We start from the raw sequence: 17,855 nt of genomic DNA, 5'->3' as shown, positions 1-17,855 counted from the left end.
CTATGGGATTCAGAAGATAAAATGATGTGGGAAAGAATGTCAGCTTCATAGATTGAAAAAAAAAAAAAGCATGTTTCATCATGAAGCTATTGTAGGGTTTGAACATAACCTGTAATGATTTTATTTTTGTTATCCTCATCCTGCCCCCACCACCTCATTCCCAAAACATTTTATAGTGATGGCAATACAAGGAAACAGTGAAACAGTAGACAACTATGGCACAGTAAGAACAAACTAAGTTTATATGAGAGTTAATATTATCATGGCCCTTCCTTGTTTCAATAATCATAATAATTATATGTTAACAAAATACTTAAAACTCTGTGTATATATACAGAATTCACACTGAACAATTCCCTAATCCTGTAGAAAATACTCATTTGCTAAAGAGCAGCCACTCATCTTGATGAGAAGTATTATGGCTCTCCATCTTCATGAAGAAATTACAGGGAATAGGCCAGGTGTGGTGGCTCATGCCTGTAATCCCAGGCATGGGATTTGGGAGGCTGAGGCGGGTGGATCACGAGGTCAGGAGTTCAAGACCAGCCTGGCCAACATGGTGAAACCCCGTCTCTACTAAAAATACAAAAATTAGCCAGGCATGGTGGTGTGCACCTGTAATCTCAGCTACTCAGGAGGCTGAGGCAGGAGAATCGCTTGAACCCTGGAGGTGGAGGTTGCAATGAGCTGAGATCATGCCACGGCACTCCAGCCTGAGGTGGAGGCTGCAATGAGCCGAGATCATGCCACGGCACTCCAGCCTCAAAAAAAAAAAAAAAAAAAAAAAAAAAAGGAAAAGAAAGTATAGGGAATAAAGGAAGGATAAAAGGATGGAAGGAAGGAAGGAAAACAAAAACAGTTTTTCTTAATGCTATTTTTATTCATGGATCCTTGAGAATCATTAAAACTATGGACCCATACTCCAGAAGAGTGTCCATATACACAAAATATCACATACCATTTCAAAGGTTTCATGGATCTCATTTGTTAGCATTTATGAATCCTAGTTCAATGACCCTTCCCCAAAGCCAAAGCCTCAAACAACCACTTTTGTCAACTTTGTCAACTGCTTCTAATGTAATTGCTCAGAGGCATAAATATCACCTGAGCAGTTTTTAGCTGGTGATCTTTTTGTTTATTCATGTTTAACCAAGGTAAAGGGGTCCTTAAAGCTTATTTTTTTTAGTTGCCTAAAATTTCTAATGTCATCACTGAAAACGTTGCTACAACTTTTTTGTGTGTGACCTAATTCTGTACAGTAAGTTCTTTGACAAAAATCTGCACCATGACCTATAGTTCTCTGAACTTTTAGCAGAACAAACCCGTCAGTCTCATAAATATGAAGAGAGGAAATCCTGGAAGCGAGGCCCCTGGATGACTCTAAAATTTATAGAATCCAGAGACGTAATCTGTTAAAACACAAGAGGATACTGCTCTCAGGTCAAACTGTCCTGCCTCCTCCATAGCCCCAAGCGACCATCTCCTCTCAGCCAAAATGGATCTTCAATTCTTGATGCATGCTCTACTTTTTTAAAAATAAGTCAACTCATTAATAACAATACCAATTTATTAAAATAGCAAGCAATTAGTGGCTCTTATACAGAGGCTCAGGGACTCTTTAACATGAAGTAACCTAAGCCCATTTAATTTTAGGTATCTTGCTCTAGATTCTGGAACACTGCTGTTCACCTCAGGAAGGAGTTATTAAAATGCTCCTTTGGTCATTAAGATAAAGAGCTAATAATGTTCCCTGAGTGTATGATGCAGAAGAAGAAGGGAAATATGTCACAGGACATCGGGGAAGGGCTTGGAAAGGTGAGCCGAGCAAGCCTGTACCTTGCCAACAGGGCCCGGCAGCACACGCAGCAGGAAAGCCCTTCCTGTTTCCAGGCAGGAACTGGTTCTGGAAACTTCTTGGAGGCGGTGAGCCTTCTGTCATTTTGGCTTCTCTCACTTAATGCCTATGCAGATTTAATTAAAAATTGCCACCAAGGAGCAAAAGAAAACAGTCCTACAGTCCTGTTGGATGGTGGCTTTGTGTTTTCATGTTTCTCTTTTATCTACAACTCTGCAAAACACACAAGGCTGAATCTGCAGAGCCTAATATTGTGTCTGTCATAAAGTATAAAGCTGACCAATAAATACTTAAATGAGAAGTAGAGCTTATACTTTGTGCAAGAGATTATGTTTTGTGTGGGAGGAGCGTGGGGAAGTTGTGACAAAGAACCTCCATCCACAGCTTTTAGGGAGCTTCTAATTTAAGGCAGAATACCGTATGATAAGTTTGGACTGATGTACAGATTAAAAGAAAAGAAATGAAGGCTTTACAACTGGGAAAGGTTTTAGGAATCTGAGGTGTTCCTTCTCCCAGGTGCTCCTCCCGTATTTAGTTTGCAGTCAGTTTCCTGATGAAACTGTTTTTACCCAGAAATGAAAGATCTACCTAATTGGATTACTTACTTAGAACGTTAAATGACAGTGCTGGGCCTCATTTAAGGCTTGACTTCCTACTTGGGGAATATCTTAAAGCAAGGAAGAAAAAGATCTAATGTCATTGTTTTACAAAGGGAAGTACTAAATTTTTTGTCCACAAGTTTAATTAGAGAGATGGGAAAACCATTACACAATTTAAACAAAGTAGAAAGTGTGAAAGGACAAAAGCACTGGAGGCGATTAAGGAGACTGGTAAAGAGCAAATAGTTAGGGTCACTAAAATTTAAAAGAATCCACATTTAGAAACTGTAATGTTAAAATTTGTATGTGAAAGATGTCACTGTATCTCCTTAGCATTCAAACTAAGTTAGTATCCCCTTGTCATCAGACACTACCCCTGCTACTGAAATTGGAGACCTAGCTAAGCTGAACTCTAATAACCTTATGACAATAGCAGAGGATTGGTTACTTTAAAAAACCTTATTTCCCACATTCAGAAGCATTTGCTAGAAAACTCAAAAGGCACCAAGGAGGTTAGTGATTAATCAACACTGATTCCCTTAATAGAGGCTCATGCACACACAGTGAAGCTGACAGATGTTTCTGTTCTTGTCATGAGCATCACTTTCACTTCAAAGTTAGTTCTGTGAAATAAAACAGCTAGACAACTTACCTAGAGTAGGCCATTCTTGTAATAACTTGAACAGCCTAGAGGGGAGTTGAGAGCGTAGATTTACACAGCCTCTCCCCAGGTTGCCCAACTTGTCCTATCTTGGGAGAAAAAAAGTACATTTGTGTTATTGGGTGGGGGTGGAGGAGGACTTTCTAACCACCAGACTCTAGAGTCCAGCATACTAGGTTCAAGTCTTTATACCACTGTTTTGTAGCTGTGTGATCTATAGCTACTCGTTGTCTTCTTGAGACTCTGTGTTCTGCATCTGTAAAATAGGTTATGGAAAATATTAAATAGGTGAAATTAATGAATATCAAGTGATCTGTGTTGGACCTGGCAGAAAGTAATTCCTCACTAAATGTTACTGATGGTCATTTGTAGCTCTTAAAATAGATGCCACACATTCTGTGCACTTCATATACAGGAAAACTCCTAAAACTCTCACACACAATTTGCGTGTACTTGGAACAAAAATCTAGCAGGTTATGTTATCCCAATTCACATAAAAGGAGAGGAATACTTGCTCTAGGAGGACAGACAGGAGTGTGAGTTTACAGCTGATGGCTGACAATGAACAGAGATGGGAAAATATAAGTGAGCAGACAGAAACCACTAAAAAGCTGGGTGGTGCTTTTTTTTTCTTTCTTTCTTTCTTTCTTTCTTTTTTCTTTTCTTCTTCTTCTTCTTTTTCTTTTTTTTTTTTTTAACAGAGTCTTTCTCTGTCACCCAGGCTGGAGTGCAGTGGCGCAGTCTCAGTTCACTGCAAACTCCGCCTCCCCAGGTTCAAGCAATTCTCCCACCTCAGCCTCCCAAGTAGCTGGGATTACAGGTGCCTGCCACCACACCTGGCTAATTTTTGTATTTTTAGTAGAGATGGGGTTTCACCACGTTGGTCAGGCTGGTCTCAAACTCCAGACCTCAGGTGATCTGCCCGCCTTGGCCTCCTAAAGTGCTGGGATTACAGGCGTGAGCCACCGCACTCGGCCTGGGTGGCCTTTTAAGTGTTTTAGGCCATTGACAGTTTTATCACTTGTAGCGCTTAGTGCAGTAATTGATGTAAAAGCAGATTGAATCGATGTGATGGTGAAATTGGAAAACACAATGTATATGAAGGCAGAAAAATGTGTCAAGCATTTTAACAATGTCTCCATAGAGTGGAAAAAAATTGAGATTTTAGTGCTAAAAGGGAAGATTTTGGTTATATGAAAACATTCTGCATACTTTGGCAAGGCATTGTTTTTCTAATAGCTTGCCAGTTATAAGCTAAGGTCTTCCAGCAGCAAACCCCAGCCTCAAATACAAGCTGTAAGCTATTTCAGATACTATACGCCTTATGAAAATATTTGGAAGGATATATTAGATGTAATTGTGGGCTTGAATAACAGTCTGAAATTTGATTAGTTTTTTAAAACGAATAGTTATCGAGCACTGCCTGTCCCAAGCAAAATTCCAAGCACTTAACTCATTTCATCCTAATATCAGTGCAAGAAAGGGATATCATTATCCTTCCTTTTACAGATAGGAAAACTGGGGCACAAGGAGGTTAAGTAACTCATCCAAGGTCACATAGCTTGTAAATGGATTTTAAACAGGGTAGCCTTGCTCCTAACTCTTAACTGCTGCCATAGTAGTAAAGTCCACCTTCAAAGGAGTAGTTTTAATTGCACTAGGAGAGTGTTAAAATTAAGAAAGATGTGTTGATATAAAACACAAATTTTTAAAATGTTCGTAGAGCCCTAAAAATTCCTACTAATTTTTATAAATTAGCTGATACAGTCCATATGTACATTATGTTGACAGTTGCCAGCAACAAAATCAGTGAGCCTCAATGTAACTGCAATGAAGTACAGAAAGTTGAACATACAAGGCCATTTGGATGCAAATCAGTAAAATAAACCATAAAGATATGAATATCAAAAAATGTTAAGGTCTTCAGTGTTTTCTACTTAATCATGAGCTAGTCCTTTCTTCACATGTCACGATGTTTTATGTGCTACCCTGCATATCATGAATATTTTCTTAAATGAAAATCATTAGAGTTTGTCAGCTTAAGCAAGAGCTTTTGTATTTATACTGAAATAGATCTCTAAAACTTCCTTTCACCCTGAGAGAAAGAATGCTCCCCTAGGATACAGCAGATCATGTTTATGGCAGGCCATTTTATAGTTTATCACATCTCCCCAGCAGGGACCAAACCAGTAAAATAAAGCTTAAATGTGATCAGTGGACTTACGTGTTTATCTTTATGGCAGGGTTACGTATTTTCTCTCATGCCTTTCTCCCATCTGTGTTTTCGATGATGCACCCAATTGATGTAATGGTGCCAAATGGCCCTTTAATGGTTTTTCCCTAAGAATTAGTGAATTATAATCCTCTTCTTTCCAGAGGTAACTGCCATCCAAATCCTGGGTCTACTGGGATTTATTGCATGCACAGTGTTCTTAGCCACTGATTTGGGAGCCTGCCAAATGCTTACTCAGTACTCTAATATGTTGAGAAGGAAGCGTTATAGGTCTCTCAAAAGTAGTGGAAGCTCCAGCAGACCAGATACCCACCATTCAACATATTTATCAACTGTCAGCATAACAGAAATAAACCTGGAAACTTCTTTTACACACAGACTTCTAAACCAAGCATTGTAGATCATGCAGATATATGCTTTAGGCTGGGCTTTCCCCACCTCCCTAATTGAGGGGCATTTATTGAAGAGACTGCCTGCAAAGGTATGTGCATGATTAAGGGGATTCGATAAAGTATGGTGAAATACTGGGTGCTGGCAACAGCTTGGGGCCATTCCTGCATCCTGAAGGAGCAAGAGGAGGGTAGAGTTACCAACCTAGAGAGAGAACTTCAAGGCCACCTGTGAAGGAACTATGGACTTTGGCAGAGGAATGCAGCCACCAGCAGAAAAGGAGCCAGAGGGATAAATACCTGGACCTCACTGTCTGCTGGTACAATCTGTTGCATGGCATTTTGGTGAACTGTAGGATTATTTACAGAAAGTCACCTGTTGAACAGCATAGTATGTTCACTTGGGCAATTCGATGGGTTAATCTCTTCCACCACCTAAGCCTGTATCTGAGCGCAGCCAAGCAAGCTATATGAATGCCAGCTGTGGTCAAGTGGAGTAATGCTTCAGCAACACAGCTGCAATAGGCTTGTATTCCAACATACACGGGCTGGCATATTTGTAACATTGCAAGAAGGTGATCACTCTGAAGGAGTCTAAAGGAAAGGGAACCCTCATTTCACTATGTAATCAAGAAGAGGTTTCTGCTAAACATAGGTTTGACTCCTGGTTGTACATTTACTAGCTTTCATCCATTCATTTGATGAATATTTATTAAGTGTTTGCTCTATGCTGACACCATTGTTCCAGGCATTGAGGATAGAGGAGTGAAAAAACAAGATGCCTACCTTTAACGTGGGGGAGATGGCTGATGCTTGCACACAAACAAGATAAGTTCAGATGGTGACAAGTAAAACAAGGTAACTGGAGAGTGATGGGGGATGGTCAGGGGAGTGTCTGGGGTGGTGACATTTGAGCTGAGACTTTAACCTTATTGTTCCATGCTTAGGGAGGGTTGGGGATGGGGTGGCAGGTGGTGGGCAGAGCAGTGAGTTAGGAAAGGAGAAGAATGGTAGCAGCTGAAGTCTATATCCTTAGAGTAATGTGAAGACATTGGAGGGTTTTAAGAAGGGAGAAATGATTTGATTTACATGTTTGGGATCCCTCTGACGACTCTGTAGAGCTTGGATTATCATGAGGTGAAACTGCAAGCAAGACACTAAATTTGGATGGCTTAGCCTAGGATGGAGGTGGTGGAAATACAGAAAAGTTTAGGGAGACAGTAAATATATAAGATCCCCTTAATTTTCCTAATGAGATTTTTAGGTGTTTTATTTATTTATTGTTTTAGAGAGACAGTGTCTTGCTCTGTCCCCCAGGCTGGAGTTCAGTGGTGTGATCATAGCTCACTGTAGCCTTGAACTCCATGACACATGTCATTTCCAGTTATAGCCAGGACATCAGAGTCAAATGGGTGCTTATTACGGAAAAGGAGAATAGAGAGGGACATTAGTGTACAACTAGCAAGCAGGTTGTCACTGGATAGCATGGGGCAGCTGGTTTTTCTGTATATTCATATATTCTTGTATACATATATGAGTATCCTTCATTATCGAAAGCTATTCAGTCACTGAATTCAGAGAGCAAAAAAGGAATATAGGTTTTTGTGATTGCTACAACTTAACCACTGACAGTATTTCTATTTAAAGTGATCACTAAAAGGCTGGAGGAGTCATACCATAGGAATAATTACAAAATCTGTTTTTGAATTTCTTTGTCTCTTCCATTTTAAACAATTCCATCAGTTGAATCTCCAAAGGGAAGCAAAATTAGCACTGATTGCAGCCAATTCAGAAGGATATGTCTTTTGCAAATGGCACTTTTTGTTCAAAGAAGGTAATTAGGAGAGAGCCCTGTAATAAGAGGCTTTGGAAGGACTCTAATATAAGGGGATTTCTTCTTTTCTGAGAGGTAATTGCAGGAGGAGGGGTTCTTCACCTTGTATTTAGACATTGAGGTAGGGTGGACCAGGTCACCTGCAGAGCAGCGCGGGTTGGGGGGAGTTTATTTGGTAACATAAGGAAATATTCTCTCTTTTTCTTTAACTGTAATATGAGGGGATAATTAATATGTAGCTTCTTTGCATTATTGTGAAAATCATGAAAGGTGTTAGATATGTAGCCGAATATATGCATTACCTAAATACTATACAACACTGAGAGGTAAACACGCACATCCTGTATCTTTGCAAAAATCGGTGTTGGCATTTGAAAGTGAGCTGTGTTTGTAGTGACAATATTTGCCTGGCATACAGTATGTGCTCAATAAATGATCACTTTTATTATTGTTATAAAATGGGAAATAAGGAAAATTTACGAATAGCACAACTTTAAGGCATTTTAATGTCCACTCAGCATCTCATCTGCATTAGTCTTATTCTGTCACAGATGCCTTCTTAGTAAGAATTATTCTGAAATAATAGAGAGCTTTGGTGGAAGCTTACTAAACATTTTTTCTGAGCAAACTTCTATTTAGAGGGAATCTGCCTTAAATTGTTCCAGAGAGCTCTGTATTACATTTTCTGTCCTCAGAATAATCAGGCTCCCCTGTTCCTTTCTTCTGGGCAGTGTTGTGAATTGTCATGCATATTTAAATAGCTGGAATTCATGGAGTACACCAAGCATTTTTCTCAAAGTGTTGTGTTTGCCATAAAATTTAGGGCTGTGTGGGGTTTGATATAATTTCTTGCTTGCCCATTGGGATATTATAATCAATGTGGAAAGATTCTATACGTTTTGCTCCAATATTGTCCAAGGATTCATCTTGACTGTTGTGTAGGCATTTACTTCTATTTGACAATTTGGTATTTCTTCAAATCCTTTGTGTCCATTCATGAGGGCGATGGTTTCATTGGAACACTGCAGTCACCAGGGAGAAGGCCCTGTGCTCTTCCCTGATAGGCTGGCTTTCCCTCTGCCTCCTGTTGCTATGGTGCCAGCAGAGTAACTTCCTTGCCCTGCACATGCAGAAGGCTCAGTCTCCATGGATACCCCACTCTGAGACTGTACTCTACTGAGATATGAGCTGCACACACTGTATTTCTGCAAAAGACATACCCCAGCCTGTGCTGGGAGGCTGTTTGCAGAGGCAATGTTTGCCATGAAAGTCTATGGAGCTTACCTTCTAAGTAAGTAGTATTAGTCACAGTAAGTAAATAATTATATTGGATCACAGAGGCTAGACTGTGTGTGTGTGTGTATGTGTGTGTGTGTGTGTGTAAGTTAGTTGTGGTAGGCCAAAATGGAGCCTAAAACAAGTTTTCATCTTCACCTCTCAGATATTCTGAATGCATGGTCTTATAACTAAACTTTTAAAAATACACACGTGTTATTTTAAATACTCTTTGTCATTTATAAGTCTATTTGTGCAATTGTAAGTCAATTTGATGCCAAAATGAAAAAGACTGACCATTGGCAATTACATTTAGAATGCTCTTCTAACCATGAGCATTGCGTATTGCATTTGTAAATGAAAAGCCTGGCCTTACCAGTGGTGTGGTAAGGGAATAGATGAACACAGCCACAATTAACGCTAATTGGCACCGCACATAGTTTGAAATGGGCCTCTGTGTAGGCTGAAACACGACGTATTTATTATCAAGAGAGAGCCTGCTCGTGTGATTAGGAAAGGGAATACCCATGTCTGCCTGATTACCATGAAAATTACTCAGAGCACATCTCTCTGGCCGGTTTTAATTTACTTTTCTCACATGGCATCCACTAGAAATTCTGAAACAGTTAATGTTCATGGAACTGGGATGTGGAACATTTTTATTTTTATTAACTGATTTGACCTAACACTTCCTCTTTACTGTACATTCCAAGAGCATAAAGGTTGGGTTTGTAGTGTTGTAAAACACATGAGTCATCTTAAAGTACTTTTCATCTGCTAGGCAAATGATTAATGCCTGTGGTGGTAAAATTAATTAGTAGAAACAAAAGAAAGACTATGTTTATGGTAACTCCAACTTTAGTTTGATAACTTTAAAATTGTGTAAAATTAAGATATTTAGATTGTTCACATATATAGCTGACATCTGGCAGCTCTAAACAGAAAGCAAAGCATACACTATATTAGTATAAGAGAAATTCATCTTTAATCATATAAAAAAGTGAGCACAGCATTATGCTAGATTGTTAACTTTGTTTACTTTTTTATGCTCATGACTACTTAGACAAAAAAACATACTGTTTTTATGTCATCTTTTCCAACGGTTAGTCATGGTTCAATTTTAATTGCCCAGAACAGTGAAAAGATACCACCCTTTGAGAATGTGAATGTACCAAGCACTACTCTGTTCCTGGCTTTGTCACTGGGGTCAAACTTTAGGTGATTAACTTAACATTTCATAAGTATAATTTCTAACAGTAGAAGGAATAGCAGACAAACACGGGTGTGTGAGAAATTCTATAGAGATCATGATTTTGGAGCCCTGGAAACCATGTGGATGACACTTTCTCCAAACTTTTACTGCACTAATAGTATAAAGCCCCATATCCCTTTCTCGGTGGATCTGCAATGAAGTCCCCTGCCCACCTCTAAAAACCAGCATAGTATGGGATTTCTTTTTAACCTCAAAATATCTGACTCTTTTCTCTAAAACTTTTCTTTCATCTATGTAGTGGAGATAGTAAGAGTACCCCTCACATAAGGCTGCTTTGAAAATTCAGTGAAATAATCAATGGCATATGGCATACAAAAGAATTAACTTCTATTGTATTGTGATTACTATAAACATTATCATCATTTTTACAATGCCTGGTAGTCAAGGGAGGCATTAGCTAATAGCTTGAACAATTCTTTGTTTCAATTTGATTCAGCCTATCAAATTTCTTATCAAGTACTTACTAAGAATCTACTATGTGCTTAACATTTTGGTGGGAATTGTGGGATTTTATGTACATGAGAATGTACCTAACAAAAAGGGAAATATACAGTAGTGGTTTTTGTTTCCTTTTCAAATGTGTGGCTTTGTTGTTTTGCTAAATAGCTATATATATGTGTATGTATGTATATATATGAAATTGTTTTGCTATTAACAAAATGGGTAAGATACCACAGTAAATATGTAATATAAAAGAGGCTGAGCCATAGCATAAGTCTAGTTAGTATTTATAACTTGAATTTAAAATGTGATGATTAAAATCTAGGTTCAAATATTAAGTTCCTTTTTTTCCTGGAAGGATTTCCATGACATAGTTTGAAAAAAAAAGCAATTTCATTTTTCATTAGGTTCAAAGTTTGGGGAATGATGGGAGAGGAGGAGATGGGAAATGATTGATTAATCTGTATAAAAATAGGCCCCATGCTGGGATTTTTCCTTTTGCACTAATTCTGTGTGACATCTGAGCCAAAAAAATACATAAAACCCATGCCATATGTGCTGAGCCTGCTGGTGCTTATTTTAAAACGCATGAAGAGTTGACCCAGATTATATTTTGCAGCTTTATTTTTATTTTAATGCCACTTTAATTTCCACTTCTTCTGGCATATTCTCTTCTTTCCTTCTGTTTTCCCTGGAAAGAACGTGGCATGTGCACCAAGGACTATACCAAGTCACTTGAATGAAAAAAAGGAGCAGGGGGGTAGCATTTGTAGGATGTGGTTTAAAATGAGGTCTTGAGAGGCTGGCAACTTGGAATCAATGTATGTTCATACATGCTGAATATGTTTAGCTAAACATAATTTCAGATGCAATATCACTCAGATGGCCTAGCTAGAATAAGCCTTCTATTTTAAAGTTGCAATGGAACAATTAAATCCTTAGCAATATCCCCACTAGCATGGTGACCTTTTACTTATATTCTGCTAGTCTGTGAACAAAATAATGCCCCACTTTCTCTTCCATTGTTATTAGTCACGCATGCACATGCTCTGATGGCGCACAGTTCATCAGTTGTTTGCTGGTACCTGGTGCTTCTGTCGTGATATTCAGGTCATATCTGGGGATCTTTCTGAGGTCTCAGTTGACATTTCTATTTGTTGCATCCTTTTCCTTCAGGAGAGTTTGTGGCACTTTCAGAGGAAGGGATGCTTCCTTGTCTTACATGGCAGCAACATTATTCAGGGAAACTGGATCTTCCTGAGTGTTTGGCTTCTTGTACTCATCTCTGAGGTTGAGAGAGGCAGGCTCTGTGAGCCTCTGCCAGGAAGATCTGATTTCTGCCGAGACTACTGGCGGGCCTGACTGTTCTTGAAAGATGAAGGCTATGCCTGTATCCGATACTGGGTTACTGCCTGACATCCAATGCCTTTTCCCTCATCATTAGAGGAAGAAGTGAAAGATCCAAGCCACGAGCTTAGAAGCACTAGTGCATAGAGGGCAATGGTTTAGAATCTGCAGATTGCGCCATAGCCTCCTATACTGCCCAGCCCAGAGAACCAGGGACAGTAAAGGGATTTTTCCCATGCAACACTGGGTCATTCTCAAGTTTTGGATAAGATTCTCCAACTCAGCATTTCCACCCTTCCTTTTCTTCTCAGTCTCAGCTACCATTTAAAAGAACCGAACCTGGTAATGCTACTCATTTGTTTTTTTAAACGAATGTTTATTAATGTGCTAGGCAGTGACCAGGCACTGGGTACAACAATAAACTAGGGGATCCCTGTACATTGTGATATGCTTCAGGAGGAAGCATAGTGTCCAGTGGGAGCCCAGAGGATGAGCATGTTACCTAGACTCTGGGGTCTGGGAAGGGTCCCAGGAAATGTAATGCAATATTGATACTTATGAAGGGTAAAACTGTATTTTTAAGGCAAAGACACTTAGGGATTTGAACTTTACATGCAATCGTTGTTAACTTAAATACTATGTATGCCCTTAGAGGCAGTGTTTTTTTTAAATTCTATTGTTATGGTAACCATGTTATATTTAATAATAATTTTTTAGATGGCTCTTTTCTCTACTAGAATGTGAACCTCTCTAGGAATAAGATCATGTTTTCTTTTTTCTTTCCTTTCTTCTTTTCTTCTCTCTTTATTTCTCTCTGACAAGCACTGTATTAACTTTTGTTTTAAATTCAGTTTTGCTGCTTCCCTTATTTCTTTATAAATACTACATATAATGTGATGCATAAAGAGAATGTATGTGACATATGCGTGAGCTGGGTAGAATAATAATAAAGCAAAACTTGTGATTTCACCTTCCACTTTAAGATTTACCACCAGGGAAGCTGCCTGCACACTCCTCCCAGATTCTATTCTCTGACTCCCCCAGGGGTGACCACTGTACTGAAATGTGTGTTTTAACATTTCCTTGCACTTTAAAAATAATGTTACCAGCTGAGATATGTGCTCTTTACAATATGTTGGGGGGTATTTTCAAAACTACTGTTTCCAAAGCCTGCTTATTCCCTTGTTTTTACGGCCATGCAAACACTCTTCGATGGTCCTAAAAAGAGTGGCCTTGATTTATTTTTCGTAATACTGTGCTTTGCTTTTCCATTTTATTTTGGTTTTTCACAGAACATTGTGGGCTGGAGAGGGAAGGGGTGGAGAAAGTAGAGAACACTGAGTACACTTGAATTTAAAAGTTAACTTGTGTAGGGGGGTGGGGCAGAGTAGCTGGGCAAGCAAAGGGTTGGCCTGGGAACATGTGCTTTGTGCCAGATGTCACTGAGAGTGAGATCCTGGGGAAGGTTCCACTAAAGGAGTCCAAGGAAATGCAGAGCATAATTTGTGAGCAGAGCAAAATCCAATCGTGAGTATGCTTCGTTCATTTTAAATGCTATAAACCACATCAGGATTTGTAGAAAATGTTTTTGGAAGGATGAGTGGGAGTTCAAAAACATTTTGTTCAGAAGCTTGAGAGTTAGAATAATTTTCAATTGATAGACAATGGTATGAGGTGAAATGTTGTTGCTTGCTGCTGGAGACAGAGCTCTTTGCCTCTTGGCTTCCGCCCCAGCTCGAGAAGGAAGACAGAAGTAGGAGCGAGGCATCCCAAGTTCATGTCCCCTCCTGGGGCGGACGCTGGGCTCTGTGGTCCTTGCACAGGTGTCCCAGGGCAGGCGCGCAGGAGCTGTTCCGCCTGCTTTCCACCTGCTTTCCTCTGACCACATCACCTGACCCAGACACTTCTCTGTTGTGCTGCCAGGACTTATCTTGGAAATATTTTCTTGTGACTTCGTTATTCTGTTTCCCTCTTTCTCATTTGAGTTCCTTGAACACATGTCACAGTTAAAAACAACCCCAATGCCACTAGGCCCTCCATTTCTCCATTTGCTTTTGTTCTCACACTCCCTGCGGATGCCAGAAATTGCCAGAATTTACCCAGCTTACTTGTTTTGTTGTATTGATATTTGTGCTTTCAAATGAAATTTACATTAAAGATTACACAGACACCTGTAATCCCAGCACTTTGGGAGGCCAAGGTGGGTGGATCACTTGAGGTCAGGAGTTTGAGACCAGCCCGGTCAACATGATGAAACCTGTCTCTACCAAAAATGCAAAAATTAGCCGGGTGTGGTGGCATGCTTCTGTAGTCCCAATTACTCAGGAGGCTGAGGCAGAAGGATCACCTGAGCCTGGGAGGCAGAGGTTGTAGAGGGCCGAGTTTGTGCCACTACACTCCAGCCCATGCGATGGGAGTGAAACTCTGTCTCAAAAAAAAAAAAAAAAAAAAAAATTACACAGAGGGTAAATCTAGCATTGATCTTGCAGTACCTCAATCCATTCTTATCAGATTATCCAATTCTTCACAAATTCTTCAGGAAATATATAAGAGACTTTGTTCTTTTCATTTGATTGAGAGCACTGCAGTCAAGCATATGGCATAAGATAAAGCATAAGATAAAGGTGTTTTTTAATGTTTAACTTGACTTTATCCTTTTTCTGTTTTTAATCATTTTGTCCACCTGGAGTGTCAAATGATCTTGAACCCATACAGTTAATTTTGTGGAACCTAAGAGCTACCCGGAAAGGGTCTCCTTTTTCAGAGTTCATCCTCCCTTACCTTATGACCCATCTCCAAACTGTAACAGTCACCTGAATTCCCCGCCAGCCTCCAGTCTCTCCTTCAGATATTGCTGTCATGTTGTCTTCATAAAGCATCACTGTTCATGTTACCACCCCAAACAAAACTCATCATGGTTCTCTCTTGCCTTCATATGTCATGGTTCCCTCTTGCCCGTAGCATAGTTTTTACATTTTTCAACTCTCTGGTTACAACTCACCTTTTTGGCTGCATTTTCTCATTTGATCACTATATTCTAGCCATACAAGGGATTCCATATATATATACTACACATGCCATGTTTTTTTCTTCCTCTGTGTTTTAGTTCATGTGATCTCTTTCACCCAAGGTCAACTCCTATCCATGCCCCCAACACTACATTCTTCCTGGTGTATCAGGGCTATCTCAAGTGTCATCTCTCCCATGACATATTCCCGTGCCCTCATCCCTTCACCTTAGCTAAGAAGATTTCTTCCTCCTCTGTGTTTTCTGAGTGCCCTCCCTCTCTGTTTGCACTCATTGTATTCTGCCTTGTATCCTGGTTGTTTGTCTGTATAGCCTAACTCCTCCTAGGAAACCCTTGAGCATTGGAACTGTGTTTCTCCATGCCTCCCCCATCCAGTGCCTTAGCCTAGGAAGTGTTTAAAGCATAGTTGAGATGGACTAGATTGAACATTGTTGTCTTGGTTTCCTGTTCTTAGATCTTTGTGAATCCTGATCACAGGGATCAAGCAGAGTGATGTCAGACAAGCCAGCTCTGCTGCTTACTAGCTCTGTGATTTGGGGTGAGTCTCAGCATCACTCAGAACTTTGGTTTTCTGGTCTTTACTTGTATGTCTTTGGGGGGAAGGATTAAAGGAAATAGCAGCTGTAGAATTCTTGACAGAGTAGGCTCTGAGTCCACAGTGGCTAGTGGCATTATTATCTGATGCTGTCATCTGATGCATTAGTTATCCCTTCAAGGTTTTGTGTAATCAGGAGTCTGCCGTCAACACCATACCATCCATGATTTCATTCATGTCATTAATAAAGCATGTTAAATAGGATATGGACAACACCAGGGCCAGGTGATATGTTACTAGAGATTTCCCTGGAGGTTGACAGACAGCCCATTTGTCAACATCCTGTGGGTACTGGACTGTGCTATCACCCGGTGCACACACGTTGACCTTGTTCATAAGAGTATCCTAAGTGTTTGCATTAAACGTCTGCTGAACTCCAAATATGTGATGTATGTGGCCATGATAACTCTGTCAGAAAAGGAAGTGCAGATTGTTTTTCACATCTGACCCAGTGAACTCTTGCTGGCTCCTTCTTGCCTTATTAAAGAACTTTCTCTACAATTTTACTGGAGATCAACACCAAACAGCAGTTTGTGATTTTCAGAAGTTATCTTTTCTCTACGTTCATGACCTGCAGACTTTTTGCCCATTTCCAATCTGCTACCTCCCATCCTTTCCAGTTTCTCAAAAGTTAATGATATCATTTCTGCAATCATATATGTAAGTTCTTTTGGCACCTTTCTTCCCTCATTCATTAAATATTCTTCTGAGTCTCCTATAAGCCAGGCTCTGTGCTCTTGGCTCTGGGGATGCAGTGATGAACAAGACAAAGGTCTTTGCAGTTAGCATGGTTTTTGCATGCTGGTATCCTGTGCTGAAAACTTGACTTTTGGCCAGGCGCGATGGCTCACACCTGTAATCCCAGCACTTTGGGAGGCCAAGGCAAGCAGATCACGAGGTCAGGAGATCGAGACCATCCTGGCTAACATGGTGAATCTCCATCTCTACTAAAAATACAAAAAATTAGCCAGGCGCTGTGGCAGGCGCCTGTAGTCCCAGCTACTCGGGAGGCTGAGGCAGGAGAATGGCGTGAACCCGGGTGGTGGAGCTTGCAGTGAGCCAAGATAGTGCCACTGCAGTCCGGCCTGGGCGAAAGAGTGAGACTCCGTCTCAAAAAAAAAAAAAAAAAAAAAGAAAAAAAGAAAAAGAAAACTTGACTTTTAAGAGGTTTGGGCATACAGGCTGGAAGTAGGAGTGGAAGGGAGTATTTTTGTCCTAATCAGAAATAACACCAGTCTGTCAATCCAACCTAAATGGCAAAATAGGAGAAAGAGGAGCTATCCCTAAATGCCAATGGTGGAGAAACTTTTAATGCTGTGAAATAACGTTTCAAAACAACAGCACCTACTCTGTGCTAAACCCTGCGTGACACTCTGGGGTACAAAAGAACACGCCCTCAAGGAGCTGACAAGCATACTGGAAAATATGTTAAAGCAAACAGACAATTGCAGTGCAATGTGATAAATACTTGTTAAATTCTGGGTGGGGTCAGATAAAGGAGGGCCACCTAATCCCCTTCCTGAAGGAAGTAAAGCTCAAGGCTAAACTGAGACTGAAGAACAGGTAGTAGTTAGCCAAGCCCAGAGGGACAGGAAAATAATCCAGCTAGAGGGAACAGCGTGTGTGAAAACTGGGAGTCTAGAGGCTATCGTGCCTCCTTCAGGAAACTGTGAATGGTTCCATTGGCAGTGGTTGTGGTATGACAGTCTGAAGAGATTACGGAGGGTTTGTAAATCATGCTAAAGAGTTTGGACTTCATGGACACAGGGTGCCATTGAGGAGTTTCAACAAGGGAATTGCCTAATGAGGTTTCTTCTCTGGAGTAGTGTAGAAGACAAACTGCTCGGGGCCACAAGGAGCAGCTGGGCACAGTGTGAGGCTGTTTCAGTAATTCTGGGTGAGAAATGATGATGGCCTCAGGTGGAGCATTCAGGATGGGAAAGAGCAGACAGATGACACAGTTACTAAACAGACAGATTTGAAAACAAGAAGCATTTGTTGTAGTGATTTCACAACGTTACTGTGTGTAGAAGATCACCTGGGCAATTTGCGAAAATGGATTATGAGGCTGACTTAAAGAAATTTCAATCAGCGGATCTGGAGTATGAGTTAAGAATCTGTATTGTTAACAAAGAGGCCAGGTGATACTGATGCAGGTGGTCCTCAGACTGTACTATAAAAAAACCCTATTTGATGTTTCAAATGGCAACACTTCTTTAAAATGTATTATGTTAACTTTTTGCTTAAGAATGAAGATTCAATCCTATTATCTTTGTTGAAAGTAGATGAATGACTCAGCCCCAGGGTTTACTGTGTAAGGGCAGT

The 17,855-nt window shown here is 40.2% G+C and overlaps 1 protein-coding gene across 9 annotated transcripts in view; it reads left to right on the top strand.

Annotated features, from left to right (window-relative positions):
- Positions 1–17,855, top strand: part of SYBU (syntabulin) — a 117,782-nt gene that overhangs the window by 75,002 nt on the left and 24,925 nt on the right. Inside the window, exon 1 of one of the 9 annotated variants that reach the window (XM_055287083.2) lies at positions 8,708–8,862. The exons of 7 other annotated variants lie outside the window; for them this stretch is intronic. In XM_055287083.2, coding sequence (XP_055143058.1) covers positions 8,826–8,862 — 37 coding nt within the window. In that variant the 5' untranslated portion in view covers positions 8,708–8,825. Of the gene's footprint in view, positions 1–8,707; positions 8,863–13,302; positions 13,435–17,855 lie in introns of those variants that run through there. One more of the 9 variants, XM_055287084.2, reaches the window with a different exon arrangement.

The sequence above is a fragment of the Symphalangus syndactylus genome, chromosome 7 (genome assembly GCF_028878055.3).
Source record: "Symphalangus syndactylus isolate Jambi chromosome 7, NHGRI_mSymSyn1-v2.1_pri, whole genome shotgun sequence".
In the NCBI taxonomy this organism is placed as follows: domain Eukaryota; kingdom Metazoa; phylum Chordata; class Mammalia; order Primates; family Hylobatidae; genus Symphalangus; species Symphalangus syndactylus.
This window is presented reverse-complemented; position numbering and strand designations above follow the sequence as displayed.